Source organism: Anarhichas minor, unplaced genomic scaffold, assembly GCF_050575085.1.
Source record: "Anarhichas minor isolate MPS153535 unplaced genomic scaffold, ASM5057508v1 ptg000062l, whole genome shotgun sequence".
Lineage (NCBI taxonomy): Eukaryota > Metazoa > Chordata > Actinopteri > Perciformes > Anarhichadidae > Anarhichas > Anarhichas minor.
Window position 1 is genome coordinate 9,018,062 of NW_027466508.1, and position 17,406 is coordinate 9,035,467.

Here is a 17,406-nt window from a genome sequence, read left to right on the forward strand (position 1 = left end):
CATTCAGCTGTCACACTGTCTTGTCTGTTATACATAAGCTCTGGTTTCTGGATGATATGGCACTTGTTTTTTTGCAACAGATAAATACGACTTTGGACAATCTATGAAGCACCACCATCAATTCAAGTTGTAATAATTGCCCCTGTTGTAGGCCAGCCAGATGTTTCTGGTGGCTGGAGAAACTTCTCACAAAATGCTGTTCTAACATTTGTAGCAATTATGTTACTCAATACATTTGAGCTAAATTCACATCGAGAAAAACAGTTTTTCTTGAAGATAGAAATATGTATTTTGTGTGTTTGTCAATTGATCATAATTTTAAATATGCTGCTGTGTTTACCGGACATAACTGTTGATAACAAACATAACTTAGAGTTTGTCCATGTATTAAAAGATCTGGCTGTCAACCAATTTGAGTTTCTTGCATGGCGACCCTTTCGGCGACTTCATTTACCTCCAAAGTGTGTTTAACAAATAAATGCTAAGCCAGAATACATCTGGCTGTCTGTAAAAACTATTAGCATAGTGAATGATGGTGCGGTCCGGCAGGTTTGGTTTGTTCCTTTCCCAAAAGGCTTATCTGTCAAAAATCTAACAATTTAATTTCTTAGAATAGAATAGAAAATAAAAATCCATAAAAATCTTTCAAGAATGACTCATAGAATTGACAGCTTTAGTGACCAATGTATCAAAACCAATTGGCTGCAAAATGCCTGAATGACATTGCAGCTCATCTTGGGGTCATTCATTAGAGTACAAGTGCATAGGATTCAGTAAATATACAGATGATATCAGTTAGAATTTCTTCCTCCCATTTGGTTCGCAATATAACATTTTGATATTTACAATTTCAACAGGAACATGGGTAAGGCATCCAAAAATAAAGCTACTGAACATTACATACAGAAATGTCCAAACCCTCTCTAGAGAGAAATAGAGAGATATAGATACAGTATATACAGACTAAGATGATTATGGCCAAAGTTACAGAAGAGCACCGCCTTCACAAATAGCTGTCCTTAGAAAAAGGGGAGATGGAAATGTCCATATCAAATGAGAGCACAGAGTAAGAGACAGCTCTCTTTTTCTAAATGAGCTGCAGTGACTCAGAAACACATTCCAAGACATCCAATAGAAACATGATGTAAGAGGTATAGGAGCAGTTGACACATGGATATGTGCTATAGCTTTTCTGACTGAGTCTTAAGATCAACCATCCAGTCTATGACAAGCTTCACACTTGAGGGTGACTGTCCCCCTCATCATGAAATGTTTGTTATTCTTGTACAGTTACAATGTGTCAATCTAAAAATGAAATCAGAAACCGTCCATGACTATAAAGGACGGGAATTGTGGTGATTTTGACTGAATATCACCAAAACATATTATAATGGTGAACATCCTCATCTAATGCATGTACAATGCACATGTCACACGTAAAGACTATTTTCTAGACTTCCTGGTCTCAAAGACATTTTGCTTTCAGTGTAGCGATGACAATCTGTTAAAGGTGTCTGTATGTCAACTTGACTGAAATAAAACGTTCTATTGGTATGATTTGTACTTATGTCCATCTATGATATGACAAAATGTTTATGTATCTGCCTGCACATAATGCAAAACAGGCTGTGTACAGCCCCAATAATATTACATTCATTCCGATTAATTCCCAGACATTCCTGGTAATTCAAAAAGTCAAATACATTTAGATATAAATATACATATACATATAAATAAAACGTGTATAAATAGAATGGCATGGCAGATTTGAAATCAATGTTACATGTTTCATCACATCAAATCTCAAGGTACAATTTCTTCATGTATTCAGGGAGAAAAACACAGACACACACACACAGGTGTCCCAGGTGCCTGGGAAAGGGCCTTTCTCAAAAACAAAGATAAAGGAGAAGAGGGCCATCGCCAAAAAAACAAAAATAAACCACGACACACACACTCACAAAAACCTGGAGACAATTTACATCTCGTCCCGTAGATCTACCAGGTAGGCATCATGTCTGGGAACCTTTGACACCTCCCAGTGGATATCATCGAGCCCATAGCGGTGATCTGGAACCAGTACCTCCTCCATGATGGATAGCTGTGTCAGTCTGTCGCCACACAGAAGGCGCTCCAGGACACTTCGCACTCTCCCAAACCGATGGCTGCGTGCAGCGCCGGGTGACGCGGATCAGCTCCTCATCCAGCGGCCGTAGCCCGTTGGCACACACCACCAGCTCGATCAGACGCGGGCAGGTGAGCCCAACGCGACCCAGCACGTCTTTACTGACAGAGCGGCCGAAGTACAGATGCGTGACGGGAACTTAATCGCGAAAGAATGGGCCAAACTCACCCTCACAGTGGAAGAAGTAGCTACATGACCAGATTCAATTTAGGAGAGTGGCGCACCATGGCGTCCCAGCTGCTCTTCTTGATGGTGTGGAACTGTTGGCCAGGATTCTCCCTAACCACGTCGAGGTAAACGTGCTCGAGGTGAACGTGCGGTTCTCGGAGGAGAGAGAAATGAGAATCATCACTCAGCAAATGGTATTTGAGCGCTAGTTGTCTCAGGCCGTGGCACTGATTAGCCACACCAAGGATGCCTGGGATAAGAAGAAAAACTAATTAGGAGACTATAGATCTACACAACCTAATTAAGGCTCAGCAATGTCGGCCGACACTGTTCTATCTTCCAAAGCTGTTAGAATTATCTTCCAAGTCATTCTTTGCTCTCTTTGTAAATTGCTGATAAATGTGCTTTTCTATTTATTTTACTTCGACCATTCCTTCTCAAATTTGGCGTCCTGCTGCTGAAAACATTCCAGGGGGGGCTGGTGTTCCAGAGATGTACGAAAGTCACAACGTCAGCTATAATTGACCTTGATCAGTCAAATTCTTAACGATAATTAGTCAATCATTTATCCTTAACCTCCCTAATAGCCACCATTCCTTCCATTTGTCACCTACAAGTGAAAGAAAAGGGCAACTGCTCATTTTCAGCAGTTTGAGGGTGTCACTGTTATTGGCCACCAGGAATTTGAGGGAGGGGTCTTTTTCAGGTATGTCATCAATCTTCAGGGAGGACAAGGATTTGGAGTTGACAAAGAGCACTGTCAGCGCTGAGAGGAAGTGAGACTATTGAACAGAGCGAAAGAGAAAAAATATTTAGTCATTCCCACATCATAGCTCTAAGTGCTAGTTTTATTTACCAAGACATCAATTAATTTGACATGCAGGCATAGGAACCAACTACCATCTAGTTCAGTTATATATATTTGCTTTGCTGCCCTCTGCAGTTGGCAAACATGTCTGCCATCATATCACCCTTGTCTGGATGTGTGTGCATCATTGTGCATGTGCTTGTAAAACACAAGATATAAACATAACAGAAATCCATTCATCACAAAGTTCTTCCAAAGCACCATTTGTGATCCACAACTCCACAGGTTACCTTGAGATGTAGATGCATGAATTAAAAAAACAAACCACCTGCCGCACCACGTTGTTTATGATTTATCTTTCAAGATAAAGAGAAGAAAATAAAATAGGGCGAGTGTGATTTTTGAAAGATGCTCACCAAGACATAAATAAAATCAGAATAAATTTGCAGAACCTATTTTATCAAAAGGCACATTTTCAGCTGCATGTCTTTGTACTTTGGGAGGAATCCAGAGAAAACCCACGCTGACACGTGGAGAAAATGCAAACTCCAAGGGCCGCTCTTGCTGTGAGGCGATAGTAACCACAGTGCAGCCATGACAAGAATTGTATTAACATTTATTCTGCACAGCACAGGGTGATGGTGCCTTCCTATTGTACCCTATACCTCCCAGTCACACTTTGGGTTACTCCTATTAGAAAGAAATGAAAGGTCCAACACAGACATCTACACTGCTCTTCTTTTCATCATTTAAACTCATTAAAACTAAACACAATTTCCTTCTCCTGATGAGTGATGGGTACAATGTGTGATACAAACAGGGAGCTGCTCATGAAAAGGACTGCTGTACAGAAGTGATCAATAAGTCTACAGGATACAACATGCAAGGTTATGTTTAACTTCTTGTCTCTCTCCCTCTCTCTCTCTTCCAGGATACAGGGGCACAGGACACTGACCAACTGACCAAATGTTGACATTGCTGATTCAACACAAGCCGTGCCATTTGATTTTGATTTCAATGTCTACTCAGTAGTGTTCTCTGTGCTCTTACAGAATATAACAAAACCGAATAATAAGGCTTTAATTATTCCCTAATACCATGAAATTAATGTTTAAATGTAAATATGTTTATATTTGTATTTTTCCCACCACAATGAACCTCTTTGGCTGGTCCAGTGATGTAAAACACAGTCTAAGAGACAGAGCAGTGTAAACATACAGCTGTTTAGAGACGTCACAGAAATGCCCCATGTGCCACTTGTTCAAATATTGTAGCATTACCACACGCAGCAATGGATCGCTGGTCAGAATCGAACCTGGGACGTGGCCAAAGAACTCAACCTACAAGCCTTTCATAATTTACTGTTTAAAAGGAAGTTTAGTGGACCTCACTGGGCAGTGATCTGTCTCCATCTCCTCCGACATGCTGCTGTTGCTGCACTGGTTTTGGCTGGTCCTTGTGCTTTATCTGACAAACCCCGGAGAGGTGGAAGCTCAATTTCCACGTCCCTGTACAACACCAGAGGCTAGAAAAGACCGTACGTGTTGCCCCCTCTTCAATGGCTCTATTTGTGGCTCTAGTTTAGGGAGAGGAGTCTGTGTAAAACTTCCTCAAATACACCCGTCAAGACCAGTGGACTACAGGGTAGGATGGCATCGCTACTTCTTTAATTCAGCTTGTATGTGCTTGGGAAACTATGATGGCTTTGATTGCAGTCAGTGCCTCCCGGGCTTTAGAGGACCCCAGTGTGAGGAACCGCACGTTATAGAGAGGAAAGAGATAACAGATATGACTGATTCTGAGAGGGAGACCTTCTTGTCGAGCCTGCACCAGGCGAAACAGAGCCACAGCAGCCGGTATATGATCCTTAGCAGCAATGACACAACAGTGGAGGGGAACTATGAGTTTCACAACTCAACTGTCTATGATGTGTATGTATGGATGCACGACTACGCAGCTAAGACAATTCCGGTTCAGGACATTCATTCTGCACACCAGGGCCCTGCGTTTGTCTTCTGGCACAGATTGTTTTTACTTTTTATTGAGAGAGAGATCAGGGAGCTCACTGGGAACCAAGATTTCTACATTCCATACTGGGACTGGACCAGAACCGACCACTGCAACATCTGCACCAACAAGTACCTCGGGGCAGTTGGCAAATATGGTCGTATACACAATGCTTCCCTCTTCTCAAACTGGACGGTGAGATATCGTTTTTGTTCCATTCCTGTGCTTTTTCTTCTTCTGACTTGTATCATGTATTCCTCTTTCTTTTCTCCACAGATCACATGTCTCTTTCGTAGAGATGCTAGTATAATCTGCGACCCCTCTAATGAGAATGATCCTAAGTATCTAATCCGCAACCCTGGAAGAGATACAAGGTACAAAACACTGCCAACCACCAAGGATGTTGAAGACACTCTGGCAATACCAGATTATGACACCCCTCCATATGACAAAACATCTAACAACAGCTTCAGGAACACGCTAGAAGGTATAATTCATACGTTATATTTCTTATTGGTGACTTTTACATCAAATTTCTGACACAGGAATTTCAACTAGACATAATTTGTGCAAGTTAGAATTTTAAAACATAGAGAAAACAAAAGGGTAAGATGTAAACAAAGTGAAAATAGGGTGAGGAAATTCAAGATGCAATACTCTGTCCTCCCAGGTTATAAGAGTCCCGATGATCCCCGACACTCGAAAACTTCTATGCACAAACTGGCGCACCACTACTTGCTCGGCACCGTGACTCGGGAGTTTACCGCAGCTAATGACCCCTTATCCTTGGTGCTTCACAGCTTTCTTGACAAGTAGGTGTTGTATTTCTTGGTCAAATGCTCAGTTAAAGGTAAGTTCACCTTTTTTAAAAGTCTATTTGAAACCAGTACTGACATGCGTGTGTGGGCATTAAAAGGGATATTGGCAGTGGTGGAATTTAGCTAAGTACATTTACTCAAATACTGTATTTGAGTACAGATTTGAGGTACTTCTACCTACTTGAGTATCTCCATTTTATGCAGCTTTATACTTTTACTACATCTCAGAGACAATGTTGTACTTTTCACTCCACGACACTTTTGGTACCCTTCCTGTGCAGTGAAATCCATGTATCTCGAGACTTTGAATGTTTGTGATAAACTGAAGGTTCCTTTATGTTTTGAGAAAATTCTCCTCCTGAAGCTAAAGAACTTCTTGTATCATCTAGAAAATGCATCATCACAAAGCTGAAAACTGGGTTTTTCGGAACTCATGAAAAGTCAGTGGTGGGCCGTCAGGGCCAGCTAAGCCTTCTCTGCTGGCCTAAACAGAATCACAAAGTTATAGCTATTTTATAATTTAATAATTTTTCACAAATACACTACATGTATTATAATTGTTTCTCCCATTAGCTTATTTTCTCATTGCACAGCTCCTGTCTTCCTCTGTTGCTCTGCTTCCAGCACAGCTTGTTTTAAGTAGAGCTTTTATCCAATCAGATTCAGCCCCTATGTCTCTATGTAAGAGAGAGGTCCGGTGCCCTCTAGAGAGCCTTTGCAGTTTAAGTGAATGGGGACGATATTGTTAATTGTCATAGTCTTCAACCAATCAGATCTTTAGTTTGACATGTTGGGTGTATTCTTTGATGTGCCAGTGGTACCCACGTAGCTTGCTAAGTACGTCTGCATTAACGTGCGCCGTGATTGGTCAGTGGGCCAGCGTGACTTTTGTCAAACAGAAAGCTAGCTAGCAGATCTTAGTATTTAGTAAGAGTTCAGGTTGAAACATATGTAAGAGAAGTTATGACATTTTTAGCATTTTGCTTGGTGTAGATTTTATTTTTTTTACCTAGCTGTTTAAATGGTTTAATACGAATACGTGTATTATTACACCAATAGAAACAAATAACCATAGCTGTGGCTCATAATTAGGTTATTAGGAGATGGCTCAAGTAGGACAGCACAGAAGGCCCAAGTATAAAATGCACGGCCCGCCACTGTGAAAAGTTGACTTTTATGAGGTACGTGGTTCTCACAGGACAGCGACTTGTAGAGGAGTATTTTCACATTGTGGTGTTTGTACTTTTACTTAAGTTCAAGATCTAAAAACATCTTCCGGCAGAGTTGGTTGACTGCTGTAATTGTTTCTTTATTCCTTAATGGCCACAAAATATCCCACGAAAGAAGTGATGGGGGACAAAATCCTTGCTCAGTGTAAAAATGCATTACAAAGTTCTGCTGAAGGTTACATGAGTCTGTGTCAGACAAATTGTGTAGGTATCTTCCAGAGTAAGGTGTCTTAGTATGAATTCCCTCTTCCTTTTTTTTGGGTTTCCACCTTGTTCTGTGCTCAACATCACGCTGAGTTTAGTTCAATACATTCAGTTTTTTTTAATGAGAATGATTAATGAAGGATTGTGACATTATTCTCTGTGTTGTGTGAACTGTTATCAGGATTTTCGAGGATTGGTTTAAGGACCACCCTAATGCTACCTACCCTGACAGTGATGAAGTAACTCCAGCCCAGAGAGCGAAGGCCTTCATGGCCCCTTTCTTCCCTCTACGCACCAACGACTACTTCTGGAACAAGCCCATCCAAGACCTGGGTTACAGTTACAGGGAACACAGCCTCCCTCACTCTGGAGCTGGGAGCAGACCAGCAAGACAAGGAGAAGAGACAGCACAGAGTCCACTCTAAACGTGGAAGAACACCTTTAGATTCAAAGGGATGAAAACGATCTAATTTTCTGAGAAATTTGAGTTAGTGTGCACTTGTTATTGATTTGGACGATGCAATTGTGTATCACGGTATAGTGATATATCATTTATTCACAATGTTTCCATTGAAAGATGATAAATTACAGTATTCAATCATCGCCCAGCACTAGTATGGGCCACCAACCAAAGACAGATGTTTTATATCAGCACAGCTTCAGATTTAGACAGGTCTGGTGTTGTATAATGGAGGGTTGCAATTACGACTTATTTCACTATTAATTAATTCATGAATTTTTTTTATTATTTAGTCAATTGTCCAGAAATTACACTCAGTTGGCAGTTTTATTTAAACTGATGCTCTGAGGGTTGTGATTAATGATGCTACATAAAATATAAAAGTTTATTATAAAAAACAGAGCATGTACATTGGATAAATGAATTGTATCTCACTGCTGATAATACAGCTCTTTTCCATGGGAAACATCAAGATGACTGCATTTTCACAAGGCATAAATGAAATCAGAATAAATTAGCAGAACCTATTTTATCAAAACGTATCTTCTCTATCAAACATGACATGAGAATGGCTAAGAGCACATTGAAAAATGATGGAACAATCAAAGTATTTTTCATTCATAAAGCTTGTACTGCTGTTAATAAATGTGACTATCAGAACATTAACAGAGCCCATTTCATTGTGTGTCCTTGTCATTTCTTAAAGTTTAACTCTAACATGCGTGTAGATTTCGGTCTTTCCAACCTACTCTTGTATTGTACAATTTGTAATTTGCCTTCTATATAAAAATGAACACGACACACGACACACTTATTCAGACGGTTGCTTGAATATCAAAGATATGTTTTTCAGTTCATCAGCTGTGGTTGATGACGCTCAGTGGGAAATCATTATGATCGTAAGGCCGCACAGTGGAGGTGTTGATTTTAAATCCCATGGTAGAGGAGATCATATTTGGGAATATTTCGAGGATCTATGGGACTCTGGACAATCATCTTCCCACGCATGGCCCCTCTGTATATGACCTCAATCAGATCCTTGAAATCCTGTTTGGTCTTGAAGCTGCCGACAAACTTGGTGTGATCTGGAGAGCTGAGAGAGAAAATAAGGTCAATGAGACTCTTGTTATTGCAGTGTGTGCATCTGTTGTAGTTGTGGTAAATGTGCAAAACCAGCTTCTCAGGAGCTCTGGTGTGTGGACTGTTGGATAGAGGGAAATGTGATGGCCGTTTAACACTACAGAAAATTAAACTACAACTTTTTCGATAATAAATGAACTGTTCAGCTGTCTTTTTTTTGTATATAAATTTAATATTTGAGGGTTTTGGACTGTTTATGAGGCAAAACAATACATTTGAAGATGTCAACGGGTTCTGCAAACTGTGATGATCTCTAACATTTTATATACGATTACTAGATTGAAAAATAATTAATTGATGATGGAAATCATCCATTTCAGCTCTATTGCTAAACTAAACGAGGAGACTCGTACGTATAACATTGTACGCAAACATACACCAGACAACGTTCAGCAACGGTAACCTCCGGTCACTCACCCATAATCCACTTTCATGTGTTGTCCGTTGAAAAAGAAAACAGTGGAGGGGATGTAACTGATGTCGAAGTATCTTGTGTAGATGGGAGCTTTATCCACATCAACGATGTAGATGGACGCCATGTTGCTCAAGTCATGGGCAGTTTTTGACAGCTAAGGTGGACAGAAAATGGATAAATTTGCAAAAGCCAAACAGTCGTGTGACACTATCATTGAGCAGCCGTTTGATTGTTTGCATTCATGATCCTACTTACAATCTCATCGAGCTGGAGACAAACAGAGTCTTCGTCTCTCCCAAACCTCAAAACCACGACTTTTTCTGCTACGCTTTTGATGACTTCATCTATGTCTTTTTTGCACGCTAATTTTGCCAAAAACAAACTCATTTTCGAGGCTACAAAAGTTAGCTTCCCTTGTTGTGCTAACAGGCGGAAGTTACGTCATAAATGCTGTACGACGCTGTGGAAAAGAATCCGTCTGGAAACAATATGAAATTATCAGTCGTGTAAAAATGGTTGTTGTAATTTATATCGACCTGTCACAAAGAATTACAGCAGCAGTAGTGAGTAGAAATAGATTTGCGTTGATCAAAATCTCGTGTCATCGTCAGCCAACGTTAAATAAACATGTAGAACCAGACAATCTGTAGCATGCGACGTAGTGGCGTTTCACTACGACACTTTATAGTGTGACACCGTTTGAACAACGTGACCTTCTCTTACATTTTTGTACAAGCATGGACGTCGCGACAAGTGGAAGAAACAATATCTAAGACACAAGATGCAGATGTTACATTTCCATGACGGTGGGGAACGGAGAGAACCGCTTTGATGACACTTTTTGTTCCGTTTAAATTCATGAAGACAAAGTGACAGCCCACCAGTGACCGTCTGTATTTCCTCTTTGTAGTACTTCAGTACTTTCGCTGCAGTTTAATATATTTTATCACGATGTTACGGTTCTTCACGAACCAGGGTTTTTATGAACTCTGGAGAGGCGGTCTCTTTTTGGCATCCCGTGTTACCAAGAGGCAAGTCGGTGCTTCTCTCGTAGTCTGCAGCACCGGTCGTCACCGGCCACACATTTCTGCTGGTCTCTTCAGTACTGGCATCCCAGTGTGGAAAGATGCCCTCCAGCCCAAAACAGACAACCCCAAGGAAGTACAGACACTAGATCTGGACAAATGGAAATCTGTAATGAGAGCCCAAGCGGCAATAGAAGAGAGACGGCAAAGCGATGAGGATGAGGAAGCAAGTGATGAGGATGAAAACCTCAAAGAACCAGGTGGTGATGTAAAGGGCGGTTCTTCACTGGAGGCCACTCGTGATCTGGTTGCAATGTGGCAGCAAGCTGGGAAGCTTGTACCTCAAGAGATGACCGACGACGAGGTTCAGATGCTGGCAGAGCTCACCACCAAGTCCTCCAGGAAGAAGTACCTTAAGTACCTGGCCATCAAGGAGGGCCACAAACGGGCCCGTAAGGAGAAGCAGCAGCAGAGGAAGACGGAGAAGGAAGCCTCAATGGAGCAGAGAAGAGGACGGGACAGCGACGCAGAGGAAGAGAGAGGACCTGAACTTAGAAGCACGTTGATCCTCCAGTTCTGGGGGCGCTCCCTGGACAAGCTCCTGGCCTGGAGGAGCGCCCAGGCCATGATGTTCGGTCAGCCACTGGTGTTTGACATGAGCTATGATTCAAACATGGCCAGGCGGGAGTTGGAGAACACAGTGTCCCAGCTGATGGAGGTGGAAGGGTGGAATCGGCGCGCCACTGAGCCTTACCACCTCCACTTCTGCAACCTGCAGGCGGACGGAACCTACAAGAAGGAGCTGGTCAAACGATACGGCGCAGAGGCCTGGGACCGCCTGTTGGTCACCAGCACTGACCAACAGCACGTGGATCGGTTCCCCCGGGAGCGGCTCGTGTACCTCACTGCAGACTCCCCCAACGTTCTCCGCACGTACGACCACTCCAAGGTCTACATCATTGGAGCTCTGGTGGACCGGTCGATCCAGTCAGGCCTGTCGTTGGCCAATGCCAAGCGTCTGAATCTGGCCACGGCCCGTTTACCGCTGGATGAGTTCCTCCACTGGGAGATGGGAGCCAAAAATCTGACTCTGGACCAGATGATCCGCATCATGCTCACGCTCAAGGAGACGGGGAAATGGGAGGAGGCGCTGAAGTTCGTGCCTAAGAGGAAGTATGACGGCTTCCACCAACAGCAGACACCGAGAGAGATCGGCAACAACAGAGGCAGGGGAGTCACAAATCACGGACCAGGACGGGATGGTGACAGGCCACTTAGATCTGGAGAAAGAAACAGTGAGAGGACATTTAAAAATGAGGGCCAGAGTCTTCCCAGAGCCCCTAAAGAGTCTGGGTTCAGTGGTAGAGGCAGAATGGCTGGACTACCCGGTGACAGAGAAAACAAACCAGCTGCAACCAGAGTACGGACATCATTTAAGAGCAACATAGAGGGAAGAAAAGGTGCAGGCAAAGGCAATATGTGGTGGGATAATGAGTAGAGTCAACACAAATTGTAACATGGGATAATAAGGATATGTCTGTTTACAAGTGGTGTCTGAGGAAAATGTCAAAACCTGAGACAAGCGGTGATTAAAGTGTTGTCATACGGTAGTCACTGGTGCTTACCGACTGCTTTATTTTGAGGTCCAATGCAGGGTTACAAACAAGAAAAGAACAAGACATCTTAAAAAAAGGTAGAAACTCTTTTGGTCTGACATGGAAAACAAAAAGGTGTATAAATATTTTTAGGGTGTGCTTTCACTGTAAATTACGCCGTCATCAATTCACACTTTTCCATACAGATGAAATAAACCAAAACATTTATGCAGCTTGGTTTTAAACAAAAAAGTACCACCCAAAATGAAGACATGATTTAATGAAAACAAATCAAATGTTATTGGAAGTTGTATTTTCAAAAAATGCGTCACCACAAAAATTAAACTCTTTGCAAATAACTGGATGTTTGTGTACAATAAGTATTGTACCGAGAAACCACTTCCAAGATATTGAACGTACGCTTTCGCAGCATGCGTTAGACAAAATATACCAATAAATGTTTTATAAATAAAACACTAGTCTAATGTTCAAGTATGAATAAGCAGACACCCTAACTGTCTGTTCACCATGTAATACTGACTCAGTATTTTGACCTCACATCCCAGCAATAAATAACCCTTTCCGTAGTTTAAACCAGGCTGGAATGGCTCTGAAATGCATTCTGTTTCCATCACTTTCACATCACCATCCCTGAACAAACAACTCCATTTTCTTATTAGCTTTTTTTTTTTTTCAAGTTAAAGAGCAAAATAAACAGCAGGTTAATACAATTTAAAAACATCTGAAATTGTGAAAATCCAACAATCAACTCTTAGGACTCTTACGGATACAAAAGATGTCTGCTGGAGCAGCTAACTTTTGGTGCCGACCGAAGAAGTCACGTAACACACAACAGCAATGATCTCCAGAGTCATTTGAATTAACCTCCGATGCCGCACCAGTGTCAGATTGGTGCGTTTCGCTGCCCTTTGACCCCCCTACAGCACCAGGATGTCTCCAGTGCAGCGCTCGCAGCAGTTAAAAGTAATGTTTTCGTAGCGGGTATATGGGTGAAACCTGCCGATGCTCTTCTTACTGCCGAGAAAGCTTGAGTTGGCGGAGTCACTGAGCGGAGGGTCTGCCTTGTTTTCCGAACAGGAAATCGGATCTAAAATCTTCAGCACCTAGGACAGAACACAGATAAAAACATTTGTGAAGCACTGGATTTTATGACAAATGTTCGAAAATGGTCAGATTTCCACAAAGGGTATGGAGCTCGTACCTTCTCGGCCATCTTCTCAGCCGGAGTGCTGCAGAGCAGCTCAGGCGTTGCAGTGCTGCTCTTCACCACGCTGCTGCTGGTGCTGCTGCTGGTGGTGTTTCCCAACAGGTGGGAGTTGATGGCGTCTGCTAGCTTGTGATTGGCTGCTGCCAGCTCTCCTGTGCTAAGGGGCTGTGCACTGGGGTAGTACGTCTGCTGTCTGCCCCACTGCAGAGAAACCAGGAGCTGCTCCAGAGATCTGACGACAGAAAAAAATAAACATACAAACTTAAGTATCAGTAGCTCAGCTGTGAGCCTTGAACCATATGTGCTCAAGCTTCTTTATGTTTGACTCAGCTAAGATATAAAGTTCACACAGCTATCTCTATAGCTCATTTATGGTAATGCAGTGGGATAAATTCTCGCAGCAGGATCTGCGCAGATTCTTGGAAAGTTCCTTCAAAAAGCCGACACTTTTTCTATTGATTTGCTGTAAATGCTGTAAATTCCTTAATGCAGGCGTCTCTAAGTGAACTAGAATGTTGGTAAGGGTCTACGTCTCGTCATATCTAATATTAAATGCAACTTTGTGGAATTTTTCGAATAACTTATTTTTTAATTCAGTAAAACGAAATAATTTCATGCGACAAATGTTTCAAAATAAAAGTATATCTAGCGTACATTGATAAAAAAATAAAAAAACCTACCCATGTACTGTCTGTAACCGTGTGAATGCAAATGAATACTAAGGAGCTGATAGAATAGGAATGACTGAAATCCTGAATGTTTACTTTACGAAGCTTAACAAGTGATAAGAGGCGCAAATATATTTCATTCCACATTAACATCAAATTGTTGGTCAAGTGTTCTTACTACAAAGCTGTGCCAGTGTGAGTCTATTTGTTTGAGCAAGTAGAGCTACGTCTTGTATGTATTTTACACTTTTTTTTTTTTAAACAAATACACCATACAGTAGGCATCAAGAGGAGAATGCTTACTTTCTAAAAATATAACAACAAAAGGAAATGCCATTAAGTGGAGCAACAGCTTTCTTATTTATCTGGGGCAGCATTTCCCTGCAGTTCGTCCTGGCACGTTGAACTTAACAGAGTTTGTGTCTTCATCGGGATTTTTAAATTGCAAGCTAGTATAATGAACCATTCCCTTAATTTAGTAATTATGAATACACTGTATGTTACCTGTGAGTGAGCACCATGTGACTGGAGAACTCTTCTCTCTCCAACAGCAGGTCTTGAATTGCTCCCTGTGCCTCTCTGGTCTGTCTCTGCAGAGCAGCTCTGGCATTCGTCAACTCCTCTGCCATGACTCTGGATAGTCAACATTGAATAAGTGTTTATTCAGCATGACAACGTTAAATGTCACTTCTTATTGTTCATAGAAGAATAATCATATTATTAATAATCGTAATTTAATCTTCTTTTTGTTTGTCCTCCTCATACAATGTTAAAATGTCCCTGACATATGCTTGCAGGCTGATAAGAAAATGTTCCTATTTGTCATTTTTTAATTTAATTTTGTATATTTCAAACCTGCTGGCCAGGAACTTGCTCCTCCAGACGTCACACTGGATACTCCTTCGCTCCAGCTGCTCCGCAGTGTGTGCCAGACTCCGGCCAAGAGCCTCGTTCTCCAGAATCAGATGGTTCTTCTCCCGCGACAGACGCTCAAAGTGGTACTGAAGGTCATCACCCACCGACGCCACCAGCAGCTTCTTTAGCTCGCGGTTTACCTGGCAACACGGAAATAAACACCCAATTCTTTTCACAGCTGCAGAAATAATGTTTTCCTTTATATTCACTTGAAAGCACTTCATCGCTGAAAGGATAAAACAATACAGTGGTCTCTTTTTAAGTCCACCATAAGAGAAATAAGGAGCATGATTATATCGTATTAACTATACGGAACTATGAACTCAAGACATTTTACATGAAACATTGAAATTCATTTCTTACCTCCGTCTGCACACGGAGCTGATTGGAAAGGCCTTCCTTGTCCTGCAGCAGCCTGCGCTCAGAGTTTTCCAGCTTCTCCAGCTGTCCTCTCCAGTCCTCCACCAGAGGCAGCGGGGGAGAGCCCTGCCCCTCAGCCTGCTGCCCGGCCTCCCCTTTGCCCTCAGCGGGCCCTGTACGGGTGCGCCGGCTAATAGCGGAGCGGGGGATGATGATCCTCACAGCCTCCACCTCCGTGCAGGCCTCTCGACTCACCTTGCCCAGGTAGAGCACCCCGGGAGGCTGGGGAGCAGGCCGCATAGATTTGGGGCTACGTTTAGGGCTAGCCACCTTCAGGAGGGGAACTGCAGACGGACCCGGTGGCGGCGCATCTGTATTGACCTCCAGAATGGCGCTGGGCGGTTTTTCAGTTTCCATGCCATCGCCAGCTCCTCGGACAGGCACACGGGCAGAGCCTGGGCAAAATAAACAAAGCCAAGTTTACACTTTGCACTGAAAAAATGTGTCCTGACTGAGCCAATAACAAAGAGGATTGCTCTTAATGCAGGTGTGAATATTCCCATAAACGCCCTGTTGTATTGCACATGCAACAGTTAATTGGCCAATGGCAAACAAAGACTCCAAGGTGTCAAATAGATGCCACGGTGTAGCCACTAACCCTCTCTAGCAGCATGTAGCGCTGGGTATTGAACCTCAATACATTTTAGGGTACTTAACTAAATGTGTCTGTTGTGTCAAGTACTAGAAGTTTACACCATCATTTCCAGAACATCGTCTTTTATTGCGCAAGCTGGATGAGCAGAAACTAGTTCCAACAAAACAAACCAATCCTCAACGTTACCTCTCACATCAGCAGTCATGGTGGCGGTGGTGTTAGCCGAGAAGGAAGTCTGTAGTTCAGGTGAAACCCAGGTGACTCGTCGTCATCTATGGCAGTTGACAGAAGAGAGAGTGATTTGTTGTTAACATCTGTAGAGCAAAGAGGGCCGCTGGTCAGAGGTCAGGCTGAACAGCTGAGGTACTGATAACGGTAGCTAACTTAGCGCGTAAGCTAACTTGTTAGCTTAGCTGTTTGCCGACCAGCTTTAACGGGAAGTTGAACAATCCAAAGTTGAAGTAACGCTATCGTGATAGCTGCTTGCTACACAGAATGACACGTCCCAGTAGTAAGATCTGGGATCGGATTTGGGGATTCAGACAGATTGTTAGATAACATACCGGGTAACAATGGATTGAACCTCCTCGATTAATTCGTGTAAGCAGCAGCAAGCTGTTTATTTTGTCACCGGACACAGTTGGCCTTTGAGGAGGAAGTGGTCATTACCCTGGGTTTGGCGTTTCAGGCAACACTTCCGGTCAAGGAACGCCTCCTCGTTTGCAAACTAAAGCTCGTTTGCAAACTAAAACTAAAGCCGGATCATTACCCAAAGTCGTTGGTTCAACATTCACCCCGACAGTCTATAATATGGACATTTGGTTGAAGCGACAGCAGCGTTAGACAAGAAAACCTGACAGACTAAATCCAGGAAATAATTATCGAATAAATAGTCTGTCCGTCCTGTCCACTGTGGAGAATTTCAATATTAAAGACATTATTAGTAGGATTTAATAACACCCCTAGTGGTGAGTAGAAGTGTCACAATAATAAATATGTTAGTCACAATATATTTGCATATGGAATGTATTAAAGGTTTACAATATTCTTACTTATAGAGGATATTATATGTTACAGTATATTAACACATTGAATGTATTAAATCATAGAAGTATAGTCACTGTAGGTATTAAAACACTAAGAATAGTCTTGAGGGTCAGATAGGGATTCTCAGTGAGGTGTCAGACATGCAGCAGCAAATGGAGGCGACCTCATCGATGGAGGATGGGGCCAGTGGGACGGTCAAATGCCAAGCTGACCAGCAGGACAGAGAGGAGGAGTTCAAGATGTTTTGCGAGGAGCCAAGATGTTTTGCTAAGGGATCGATAATGGGAGGGGGCAGAATTCAAATGAAGCCAATCACTAATCGCCACGGAGGGTCATTCACATGTTTTATGACAGTGTCGGACACTTTCCGACTCTCAGGGGATATAAAAGACAATGTTTTAGGGAGTTTACCTCAGATTACTGCAGCTCTCATTTTCAGCTAACTGGCCGCGCCGGACTGTGAGGAGATGCGTGTATGT

The 17,406-nt window shown here is 42.5% G+C and overlaps 3 protein-coding genes and 1 pseudogene across 4 annotated transcripts; 1 reads left to right on the plus strand and 3 right to left on the minus strand.

Annotated features, from left to right (window-relative positions):
* Window positions 1-1,500: 1,500 nt before the first annotated feature.
* Window positions 1,501-4,585, minus strand: LOC142933502 (F-box/LRR-repeat protein 3-like; annotated as a pseudogene).
* A 3,558-nt stretch (window positions 4,586-8,143) lies between these two features.
* txnl4b (thioredoxin-like 4B) lies at window positions 8,144-9,882 on the minus strand. Its single transcript, XM_076077970.1, has 3 exons — window positions 9,690-9,882; window positions 9,437-9,588; window positions 8,144-8,972 (listed from the first exon to the last, which is right to left on the minus strand). The coding sequence occupies exons 1-3, from the start codon at window positions 9,819-9,821 to the stop codon at window positions 8,807-8,809; spliced, it is 450 nt and encodes a 149-aa protein (XP_075934085.1). The 5' UTR covers window positions 9,822-9,882; the 3' UTR covers window positions 8,144-8,806.
* Window positions 9,883-10,138: 256 nt separating this feature from the next.
* On the plus strand, window positions 10,139-12,069 carry trmt10c (tRNA methyltransferase 10C, mitochondrial RNase P subunit). Its single transcript, XM_076077693.1, has one exon. It carries the CDS (start codon window positions 10,386-10,388, stop codon window positions 11,955-11,957), a length of 1,572 nt encoding a protein of 523 aa, XP_075933808.1. The 5' UTR covers window positions 10,139-10,385; the 3' UTR covers window positions 11,958-12,069.
* On the minus strand, window positions 12,049-16,561 carry blzf1 (basic leucine zipper nuclear factor 1). 2 transcript variants are annotated; one of them, XM_076077694.1, is made up of 7 exons: window positions 16,444-16,561; window positions 16,067-16,152; window positions 15,229-15,680; window positions 14,806-15,005; window positions 14,455-14,583; window positions 13,277-13,514; window positions 12,049-13,178 (listed from the first exon to the last, which is right to left on the minus strand). In XM_076077694.1, exons 2-7 carry the CDS (start codon window positions 16,083-16,085, stop codon window positions 12,993-12,995), a joined length of 1,224 nt encoding a protein of 407 aa, XP_075933809.1. In that variant the 5' UTR covers window positions 16,086-16,152; window positions 16,444-16,561; the 3' UTR covers window positions 12,049-12,992. The 2 variants fall into 2 exon arrangements, with proteins under 2 accessions (XP_075933809.1, XP_075933810.1); XM_076077695.1 differs by having other exon boundaries at window positions 16,067-16,194; window positions 16,444-16,542.
* Window positions 16,562-17,406: the final 845 nt, after the last annotated feature.